Source organism: Phoenix dactylifera, chromosome 5 (genome assembly GCF_051530095.1).
Source record: "Phoenix dactylifera cultivar Ajwa chromosome 5, Ajwa_hap1_PhDact_Kaust_v1.1, whole genome shotgun sequence".
Classification (NCBI taxonomy): Eukaryota; Viridiplantae; Streptophyta; class Magnoliopsida; order Arecales; family Arecaceae; genus Phoenix; species Phoenix dactylifera.
This window is the reverse complement of record NC_143194.1, coordinates 18874646-18885887: the sequence shown is the minus strand read 5'-3', so window position 1 is coordinate 18885887 and position 11242 is coordinate 18874646. Positions and strand designations below refer to the sequence as shown.

At 34.8% G+C, this 11242-nt stretch overlaps 1 protein-coding gene across 1 annotated transcript; it reads left to right on the top strand.

Annotated features, from left to right (window-relative positions):
- The first annotated feature begins 883 nt into the window (after positions 1–883).
- LOC103721229 (protein BOBBER 1-like) lies at positions 884–8271 on the top strand. Its single transcript, XM_008811347.6, has 6 exons — positions 884–1499; positions 6782–6954; positions 7107–7155; positions 7245–7411; positions 7787–7870; positions 7961–8271. Exons 1-6 carry the CDS (start codon positions 1073–1075, stop codon positions 7997–7999), a joined length of 939 nt encoding a protein of 312 aa, XP_008809569.4. The 5' UTR covers positions 884–1072; the 3' UTR covers positions 8000–8271.
- Positions 8272–11242: the final 2971 nt, after the last annotated feature.

Sequence of the window (11242 nt, the reverse complement as noted above, 5' to 3'; positions counted from 1 at the left end):
CTGTCCCTAAAGTTCGCATTATAGTAGTAGAGATGTCTGAAGAAAGCCTTTTTTTTTTTTCCCCATTTACTTTTTTTTTACTCCTTTGCTCCTTCTAATTATTTGGCATTCTGTTCTTCCTTTGAGGGCCATCTTTGAATTTTACACTTAATTTCTATTGATTGAAAATTTTATTCCCATCCTTTGATTTTGATGGTCATTTTACATTTAATCATTCTTTTTATCAAATAAAATATCTATTCACATGCTTTAAGAATCATTTTTTTATCAATTCATCCTTCTTATATCATGGTTCTATTCTTTTTTCCCCTCTTAAAACTACAATCACTAAGAACTCTTACTTGTGTACTTCTTAAGCTTTATACCTCTCAATCCATGAATTACTCTATACAGTTTCCCATTTGAAACAATCCAATTTATCAAAACTTATGTTTATTGGAGAAACTAGAGAAGCCCACAACTCATAACATGGAACTAGGATATAGGGTTGTTTAACAAAGTGAGAAAGATAAGGTCAAATTAAGAATTGCCTAGCTCAAGGAAAGCTTGAATAAGCTTATTTTGCAGCTAAACAAATCAAACATGAAGTCAAAATTAATTTCAAACTGAGATGAAAGCTAACACAACTTGATCGGGGTCAATTTGATAAGACTTGATCAAAGCGATTCAAACTTAAATTGATTTCAACTCAATTTAGAATTATCAAACCGAACAATCAGACTCGTACTTTAAAATCAAACTCAAATTTGAGCTCAAAATAATAATAAACAATTCAGGTTTGATTTTAAAGTCTAAGCTTAAAATTAATATCAAATCAAGCGCCAGCCCTAACTCATGCATTATTTAAGTCGGCTTATAAAAGTTGGAGCTAATTTAGATAGCTGGGCTCCAGATGTAAGTCAGTTATGCCAAAATGAGCCCAGTATTTGGTCCGGTTGATGCTGGGGAAAAAAAAAAAAGTTTCTAGGTTCTTCGGGGACTAAAGCAGCAAGTGCGCCCCTTCAAAACAGGGCTTCTCCAAAGTCTCTCAATTCGTCTCGCCAGTTTCTTTTTGGATCTCTCTGTTCTCGTCATGGCCGTCATCTCGGAATTCCAGGAAGAAGAACAGCAGAAGCCCTCTTCCTCTTCTTCCACCTCAGGCCTCGATGCTGACGAGGAGGTTATGAGCTCGATTCTTGAGAGGAAGGGACCCATGCCCTTCCTCGAGATGGCGATCGATCTTGTAAGGCGGCGCTCGGACCTCTTCAAAGATGGGGCGGCGGCGAGCAAAATAACGGCCATGGTGGCCGCAGCCAAAGAGAAGTTGGACGCTGAGGAAAGGCTGAAGAAGAGGGCGGTAGAGGCGGAGAAGCGCCCCAAAGAGACGGCCACAAAGGTTCCAGAGAAGAAGGTGGAGGTGGATGCTCCCAAGCAGCTGCACCAGCCGGTCGAGGTTGGTGCATCCGACAAAGAACGGGCAGTGGAAGCTGACAAGGCCAATGGAAAAGAGGGTCCAATATGTGAGCTTTCTGCATCCCTTCTTTCCCTTGTTTTCTTCTAACCCTAGATTAGCACATGATTCTTTCCGGCTAACTCGTTTTTTTTGATTTGGTGCTCTCCTTGACTTTTGATTTTTTCCCCTTCTCTTGATTTCGTTTATAGCTTTGGCTGAGTGGATTGCATTAAATTTCAGAACATATTTGAATTAAATTATGAGACATCGCTTGCAATCTTTCTTCTTAATTAATTTCTCTTCGTATAATTTGGATTGATTTTCTTGAAATTCTTGATATTTTAGTGACTAGGAAATGAATTTTCAAATAATATAAGAATAAAAATACATTATGAAAGATGGAGGAAGAGAATATAAACAATGTTACATTTATTTTTATTTTGATTGCACTATATCATAAGGTTTCCATTGAACTCATTGATATATTCACTGAATAATTCTTCACTTAGTTATTGTTTATGTTTGTTCGGTTACCTTGATAGTTGCTTGGTGCTCATGAATCTTGCAGTGGATGAGCAAATTGAGATTCTTAGTGTAATTATTTTGAAGACTCGCATACTGTCATTTCACAGTTTTGGATGCTGTGCTTTTCTGTTATTTAGAGCACGATCATCCACAGACATTATTAACCAAGCATGAATTACGAGACACATAAGCATATTCAAGAACTCCAACTATTTACTACTTTTTTGCTTATCTTACAGTTTTGGACTTATGCTATTGTGCTTCCTTGTCCATGTTCAGTCAAGCAGTTTAAAGTTTGGTCAGCTTATATACACTAGTTGACGCTGATTTCTAATCCTAGTTATACTCTATTTGATTTAAATATAGAATTAAAGATCAAGAAGGCAAGGTCATGCAAGTCAAGGTGCAAAGAACAAAGAACTACAATTCAAATATTAGGTTGAGTTAGCTAAACAAGCAGAGTGATATCAGCAAGTGAAGGAAGAATGAAAAGTACAATTCTAAGGATAACCTTCTAAGTTCAAGCTAGCCACAACACATTTTAGGTAGAGAAGTGGCACAAGTTCCAAGTTTCATGATGTCCCAAAGTTTTTGACATTTCAATGTCAAAAACCCTAACAAATGGGCACTTCTATACAAATATGTACAGATAAAGATGTCTGCACATGTCAAAATGTCTTGACTACTAAACTAAGATAAGTGGTCAAAGATACTTTTTATTAAAAAAATATATTTATACTGTACTACATTAGAAAGAAAAATATGCATGACACTTAACTAGAACTATATAGACACTTAGGACTCATTTGGTTTGTGGGAAAAGAAGGGGGAAAATTTTAGTCAACGGAAAAATAAAGAAATGCCTTTTGTTTGGTTGGAGTTTTCAAAGAAGAGATATGGAAAAGTAACATTTCCATAGAAATAAGATTTTCATGTTTCATGAAAAAGAAAAACCCATGGTAGATATGGAAAAGCTACTTTTCTACCCGTTGGAAATTGGGTCCTTTTTTTTTCAAATGTATCCTTAAGCCTTTAAAATCCATTTGTAAGGTATTTTTCTTTATTATGGATAAGTAGGTATTTCATACAACTTTTTCAGAAAAGTAAATGCTCAACCAAACATAAACCACTCTACAATGTGCCACTTTCCATGATCAACCAACACATGCTAAAACCATTTTCTCAGGCATCATATTGTTAGGAATCATTTTTTCAGAAAAAAACATTCCGGTGAGAAAATTTTTTTTCCGTGAACCAAACGAGTCCTTAGAGAATTTTTGGATGTCGGAAGGAGTTATCGCTTTGATGCTCAAGGTGGGATGACCTCCAAAAAATGGTAAGATGATGAAGAAGGGTAAAGGATTGAAGGAGGTTGGGATCTCATTATCTCTGTATTTTAGGATACCATAGGCATGTATAATCGTAATATTTCTGCTAACTAGCTAAAGGTCCTCTTTTGTGTCCCCTCTTTTGCCCTATTTCTTTGTCAATTTCCTTCCAAGCATCGACGTTATGCTTGGATACTCTATCCTGTCATGAGCATTGCATGGAAACAAGACATTTTTTCCAAGTGTCCGACCCGATAAGAGGGAAAAAATATATATGGGGTTACATAGAAAAAACTAATTTAACTAAAAAATATATATTTAAATATCTTATAAAATTCTCTGAATTTTTTTTCAAATATAATATTAAGAGATATTATTTATCGAAGTCTTGCAATATGCTTTTTTTTTTTAGTTTCCTACTTAACTTTAGGATTTTAGAGCAAAATATCATTTTGGAAAGTTATTTTAGAGCATGCATTCTTAACCAATCTCTAAAAAGAATAAAAGTGCACTTATAACACATAGTTGGTTGAACTCATTGTTGGAGGTATACAATTACAAATTTTTAAGGCTAAAAAGTCTGATCAGTATCCAAGTGTATTATGTATCTAATTCTGATATATATCTGATTTCGATACAAATTCTAGGAGCTGAATGCAAGTGTTGGAGTAACACAGCCTGCGATAAAGAAAGACATTAAGGATGACAATATCTAGCACTTGAAAAAGAGGAGTATTATATTATCATGACTTGTATTGTGTGTCATATGAGAGTGTGACCCATAATCCAGACCAAGTGCTCACACGATGGTTTGATAACTGGGTGTAAAAGGGGAAATCCTTTTTCAAGCTTCTTGATGCATCATGTTATATCGTGTGGCCAAGCGCATTAAGCATAGGTACTACAGAGTTCCTAAGACAAAACATTCAAGATAACATAGTTTCAAACCAATTGCATATTCTTAATTCACAAATCACACAGATATTCTTAAACAGTAGCTTTTCACACAACTGCATTATGAACAGATTCTTTTATTTCTCTGTACTCCTCCCATTAAGTGATGAAAAAAGAAGCCCTACTTCCATATTTTGTTCCTGAAAGATAATGGAAGAATATAGATAAATTATTAGGCTAGGTCTAGTAATTGTTTAAAAAATAGTAAGAGTGGTTGGAAATGTTGCCAGCTGTTGATCTTGGTCATCATTTGAATTACAAAACAATGTTGTACTTTTGAAAGGTTGTTCTGGAGGTATAGCTGAAGTAAGTTCATGTTATTTCATTTTATGTTCTTTTTGAAGATAGTAAGATCCTTTATGCAGATCAGTTTTCTGGAGGTGCCAGCTTATTTAGATGGTAAAGTTTTTGGCAGTTGGACCATGTAATCTGGGATCAAATCCTGCCTTCAGCAGGGTTTGGGGATTAGGGGGTATTTTGGGGAGGGCTACTCCCATTGTGTAGCTCATTGCCTATGGGCCATTCCAACAAGAAAGTAGAAAAGATAAATGGCTAAAGAGGGTTGTAGACTAGATTTGCCTTTAAGTAATGAATAATGGTAGTTGAGGGTTAGGACATGACTTTGGGAAGAATAATAAGATGAGATGGGTGAAACATAGTGAAATACTTTAATGTGCTTCTGTAGACATTACTAATGAAGAAAATTAAGTGATGTTATCTAGTCGAGAATCTCTAGCTTGTTGTTTCCTGTTTGCACATTAATTTCACTGATTCTCCAACAAGGTTATAGTTTGAAAGTCATTTGGATACAAATCCAGCCTCGAATAGTCAATCAATAATGAAAAGAAAAGAAGAAATAGGATATACATAAGCCTCTTATAGTGGAGCAGTCTTTGTCTTGTCTCATTTTCCTCTTCGTGTCTCCAAAATTCTAGGATGCTCAATATACAAAAACGCGAATCTGATTTATCCAGTAATAGCATTTATCAAAATCAAACCCAAAATCAATTAATCTAATCTGATTTGTCCTGGTTGAACATTATGAAATTTTCTCTAGATGATCATGATCTGAGATTGCTTACGCCTCAATCTGAATGAGGAAATGTTGCTTCTAATATCTTAGGTTTGATATAGCTATTTTTCTACCTATCTTGCTTGTATTCATCCTATGATCAACCAGTACCATTCAGTATGTGCACTGGAAATTGATTACAGAACCACTAATGGAGTTGAATTTGGTGAGACTAATCCATACAGATTAATATACTTTTTGGGAAGGATACCTCCTAGGACTGCATTGCATATGCAAGAATCAAAAAAGGTACAACAAGAGATGGTTCATTTGTTGGACATATGTTTATGATGGAAAAATGTCACTTTGATGATTTTTAGCCTTATAGTTTTGCATGATGTCTTGGAACAATAATGATTAAGCAAACTCCTTTATTGTTCGACACATGGCCCATTTGCTTTTGTTAATTTAGACTAGTTAACAATTTAATAGTATCTCAAATACTAATTCATGACTAGTAGGTCCTTCTCTTTCCCAAGTTGGATTGTCTAGGAGTTCATCACCTATGCTAGGTTTAGCGTTCATCACGGTTTCTCAAAACTTGATGTGATGCTTTGATCCATAGAGTCGACCCCACAGAGAGGATAATTCTTGCTAATTAAGCTATTCCTTTGAGATTATTATTATGTAATGATACTGAGGAGATTATTGAAATGGATTTGTAGTGGATTGTTTCTGAATGACACTTTGGACATTCTTTAAAGAAGTTGAGTGAAATCTATTTTTGGTAACTTGACTGTGGACTAATGGTGGTGGATCCCATGAGTGGTAATGTGGATGCCTGGAAGTTATTTGATTGTAATCCCTTCATCTTGCAAAAACGTGTGATAGTTATTTGTGATATCAGCAGGCTGGATTCAATTAGAGTGGCATGCATCCCCTTTTCCTTTTTTGAGGCACTCTCAAACTGAACTTTGACAAATAGCCTTTTTGGTTCTCTGGACCCTATAGGATAGTTGGGGTGGTGACTGTCCATGATGACATGATACTCTTGGCAAGGTAGCTTGCATTCCATGCCATCAAGCTAATGTTTCATTATCTCTCTGGCAATCCAGTCTTCTTGCATAGGATGGTATTTTCACAGGAACTAGTGTAGAGGCTGTAACACTGATATTAGTTGCCGGATTGAATTGCCAAAATGAGAGAAAAGCCCACTATATAATGTTGGTTCCTATTCAGTGTAGTAGAGCTCTTAGATTTTGCCAAATGATGGTGTGTTTGATGTTGAGCTTTATCTTCTCGTATTATGTATGCTTTTAAGTCTTGTTATTTTGGGTTTGTTGTAAAGGTTTCATAACATTATATTTTGGAGATGTTCTTTTATAGGGTGCAATTTTTGCATGCTGAAATATTTAGCTTGACTTTTCTGAAATATGTGCAAATCATTTTCCTCTCTTTATGTGTGGATCACATCCTTTCTGAGCATTAACCCGGATTGCTAAAGCTTTTCTTCTCTATATCTTCTTATAGTGCCAAACTCTGGAAATGGTCTGGATCTGGATAAGTATTCTTGGACTCAAACGCTTCAAGAGGTTACTGTCAATATTCCAGTTCCTCAGGGAACTAAATCAAGGTTTGTGATGTGTGAAATAAAAAAGAACCATCTAAAGTTTGGGCTTAAGGGACAGCCTCCCATTATAGATGTAAGTAGCTTAATCTTTTGTTCTGCCACAAGTTTCCTATTCTATTGCTGTATAGGAGAATATTTTCTAGGATTTCATCTAAAAGACTACTTTTTTCCTTCATTAAATTTTGGTCACTCACCTGTATTTTTTGGGTATTGTGAATTATCCAGGGGGATCTGTATCAGTCAGTCAAAGCAGAGGATTGCTTCTGGAGTATAGGTATGTGTTGATTTTTGCATGTCTCCTGTGCTTTCGTTGTAGGATATTTTATGCTTTCATTGTATAATTATGATTCCCACATGTGACAGAGGATGGAAAATCCATCTCTATCCTTTTGACCAAGCAAAATCAAATGGAATGGTGGAAATGTTTGGTGAAAGGTGATCCTGAAATTGATACCCAGAAAGTAGAACCTGAGAACAGCAAGTTATCTGATTTGGATCCTGAAACTCGGCAAACTGTAGAGAAAATGATGGTAAATTCTTGATTTTGACTTTTCTTCCCGGCATTCAATTTATGGCAGGTTCCTGATGTCCTGTTTACGTTTCTTTTTCACAATGTGTATAGCCCACCAGAAAGTAACTTTTAGCTCTCACATGCACAGATGCATACCTTACCTTTCCTTTCAAGCTATTTTTCTTCTTTTTTATAATATTTATTCCTGCAGTTATGGTATGCTAAGTATGTTAATAGATTGATTTAGTTTTTTCTGTATTCATGGAATATTAGCATATAACTCATCACATTCTCTGAGATTTAAATTTCTAAGACAATAAGGCATTTTGGCATTGAGGCTTTTATATCTTTCTTTCCATGCCCTAACCTTGTCCGATTGCTTTGTTGCTTCCAGTTTGATCAGCGACAGAAAGCTATGGGTCTCCCTACAACTGATGAGATGCAGAAGCAAGAAATTCTCAAGAAATTCATGGCCCAGGTAAGCAACCTTTATCAATTTCCTCATGGTTTTGGGTGCAAATCTTTTTCTTTCTGAATCTTATTAGTGTCATGGTGTTTACTCCTGCAGCATCCAGAAATGGACTTTTCAAAAGCTAAAATAGCATAAGGATCGATGAGATGAAGGAATGCCAAGTGATAACTGGTTATAGTTCTTCTGGGGACTAATTAAGGCTGAGTTCTTTCTGTCAAGTGGGTCCTTCTTTGTGTTCACAATACTAGTTTAGATTTTTCATGTTTTTTAAGCAACTTTATTTGCATCACTTTGTTCTTTTTCTTCCTTTTCACACCCTTTGATCTGCTATCTTAAGTTATTTGGGCGCTTGGCCATGTTTTGTGAACCTAATGTTACCATTCGGAATGGAAACACTGTTGAAGAAAGGTTTGAGTTAATTATCTCAAGTTATATAACTAAAGAAGTTTTGAGATGTCTATCATTGATCATGGAGACCAGGCATGATGTGATGTCTTTTCTGGTTAGATCAGTATCACAAACCTTTTGTGTTGACAGGGACTTGCAGGATAGTATTTATTGTTTTCGAGCCTCCAAATAATGTTCCCGGGGTACCTCTTTAAAGATATTGTTCAAGCAGATTAGAAGATAAATTTTCCCTCTATGGTGTCATATTAAAGCACTATTACTTTGTCTTTTTTATTCCCCCCACCAGAAGCCGAAGGGGGCAATCCACCTCTCTATTTCAATGGGGGTTGACAACAAGATTGTTTCACATGGATGGTGAAGAAAAGTAGATTAATAAGCTTGTTCTACACTGATAGTGCGCAAAATGAGATTAGGCACCTGCATAAAAATTCTGTGAATTTATGTTCAGTACTGAATTTTTATACACAATGACAATCATGAGAGCATTTTTCCTACCAGGGCATTGTTTAGGTAGGTTATTGGAAATTCAAGTCTCTTCTGCAATACGCTGCTGGCTTTGAGAATCATTCAGGGGTGGGAGCAGTATCTGACTTAAATTGTGCCATTGTTTTCTAAAATTCTTCTCAGCTTTTCGTTCAGCGCGGTGTAGATCCTTTATAAAGCTTCCACTAGGTTACGTGCGATATATGATCAAATTTTGGGGCTGCCTGCTTGCCTAGATGCCTCCTAGGAATGTTAAATCCTGCATGTGTAATATTTGTTTGATTGTTTGCATTTGAAAATTGCAAATTGCAGTTTCTATGTTTGGTTGTTTATTGTGGGAGTGTAATCATGATATTGCTACATAATTATTTTTATAAAATTATATATTATTATATTGTAATATGTAATATTATTGTGTTATATTAATTACAAATAATACATAGTATAAGATAATAAGATGTTAACCATGAAATATGATGATACAATATATAGTATTAAAACCAAATATATAATATCATATTCCCTTATGTAATTATATAATATAATACAATATTAGTATTATAATATAATATGATATAATTAATATTTATAAATAAAATATATTATTATTTATAAATATTATTAATCAATATATTAATATATTTATAATATATTAATACAATTAATGTTAACTATATTAATGTATTTAGTATAATATTAATACAATATAAGTGAGGGTATTTTTGTCAAAAAAATGATATTTTTAGATTACCATTATTCGGTAATTCAGTATGAGAAAATAAATACCATTTTTTTTTATGATATTTGTTTTTGTTTTTTGTATGGATATCCTTCTAAATATTCAAATTTGCAGGTATATCCTCTTAAAATTGATATTTGTATCTATATTCTTATAAAACACTGTTATTATACAAATGTCCTAATCTAATGGTTATTCTAACACTGCTAAAAAAAGGTAATGACGATTTTATCCTCACTTTCTTTTTCCGCGGATCGGGAGGGAGACCAGCGGCTCTAATATGTTTGTGTGGCTGAAAAGTAAAGAGTGCCTTTCTTTTCCTTTGAATTGGATTGATGTATATCGACAGCTTTCTTGCATATATTATGGTTGGGACTATGAAACCCTGCTTCCACGCTTTCCTTCATCCACACAATGTTCTGACGTGTTCATGTTAAAAAAAACAAGCAGCAAACTAGAAATTATTGGAGCTTGTTGCAGTGATACTGGTTTTAGATATCTTGCAGGGTTGCAGTGATGGAGTGTAAACTCTCTTTATTTTGGTTTGACATTGCTTTCAGATAGGTCCACCACATCCTTCGTTTTGGTAGCAAAGTGATTTCCTTTGGGTCTTTCAGTGCTAGCAACCTAAATGGCTGTTGTTGCTGCAAATTAGAGCTGAATGGAACCATGGCAAATATTTATTCAGCAGTACCTCAAGGAAGTTGGAAAAATTAGTCTTCCTGACTGCTGAGACCTAAGGTCCTTAGGCTGCAAATATTAACCTGCCCATCTAAGAGGCAAGTTAAAACAATCGAGACACTCCCCACAACTGTGTTATTCTTAATGGACAAACTACCAAATGCATTTCATTTGGCTTTCTAAATCCTCCAACAAAAGAAAAAGAGATATTGTTTGAGCTTTGTTTTTCGATAGCCACGTTCTGCCAAGAATTTCCAGCTTCCCTGCTTTATTATGTGACATCAACTGAAGCTATTTTATTTTCCTCGGCATGATTTTTCTTACACGGCCAATTTCGCTCGTTAAAAGACCAACATCTATAATGTTCAAAGGATGAAACAATTAGAGAAATTTATTGAAGATTTGTGTCACATTCACAGAAAATAAATATTTTGTGCTATTTCCAAAAGGTAAAAGCTTATGAATATCGTCTTGATCATTGTAGAATAAAATAGATTGCTAGAGAAAAAAAACACAAATCCATATCCAACATAATCTCCACTGTTTCAGCAAAACATGCCATCAAATATGCAATTAGTAAAAATGAAAAAGAATAAGTATGAGAATTAACTCTATATTGACCAATAAATTATATTTAGTAATAATGCTATAAAAGTGATTGAAGTAACTTGAAAGCAAATAAGGTGCAAAAGTTGGAATAGGTATATCCAACATGTACGATCAAGATTGTGGGTAAGCACTTGTAATAACCCCCAAAAAAAAAATTTATATAAAGAAGGGTAGAATAGTCCTTAAATTTGATATAAGAGGTAAAATTGGAAGAAATCAAAAGATAATGGCATAATTGTAGATGCAATGAAGTGGCGAGGGCAAAATGAAAAATTTAGTATTGTGATGTGACTTAAATGGGGCGGTAGATTGGTGCTGTGGCGGTGGAGTTTAAACAGAGAGGGAGAAACACAGAGAGAAGGAAAAGAAAGAAAGAAAAGAAGAAGAAGAAGAAGGAAGAAGAAGGAAAGGGAGTTTGAGGTGGAAGGAAGCCCCGGTTGCACTGCCAGCTGAAGGAA

Bases quoted from the DNA above. Each gene is read 5' to 3' on its own strand.
- LOC103721229 (XM_008811347.6), top strand. From the start codon at position 1,073: ATGGCCGTCATCTCGGAATTCCAGGAAGAAGAACAGCAGAAGCCCTCT. The intron at 1,500-6,781 runs GTGAGCTTTCTG...ATCTTCTTATAG, and splicing joins TGGAAAAGAGGGTCCAATAT to TGCCAAACTCTGGAAATGGT. The intron at 7,871-7,960 runs GTAAGCAACCTT...TTACTCCTGCAG, and splicing joins TCAAGAAATTCATGGCCCAG to CATCCAGAAATGGACTTTTC.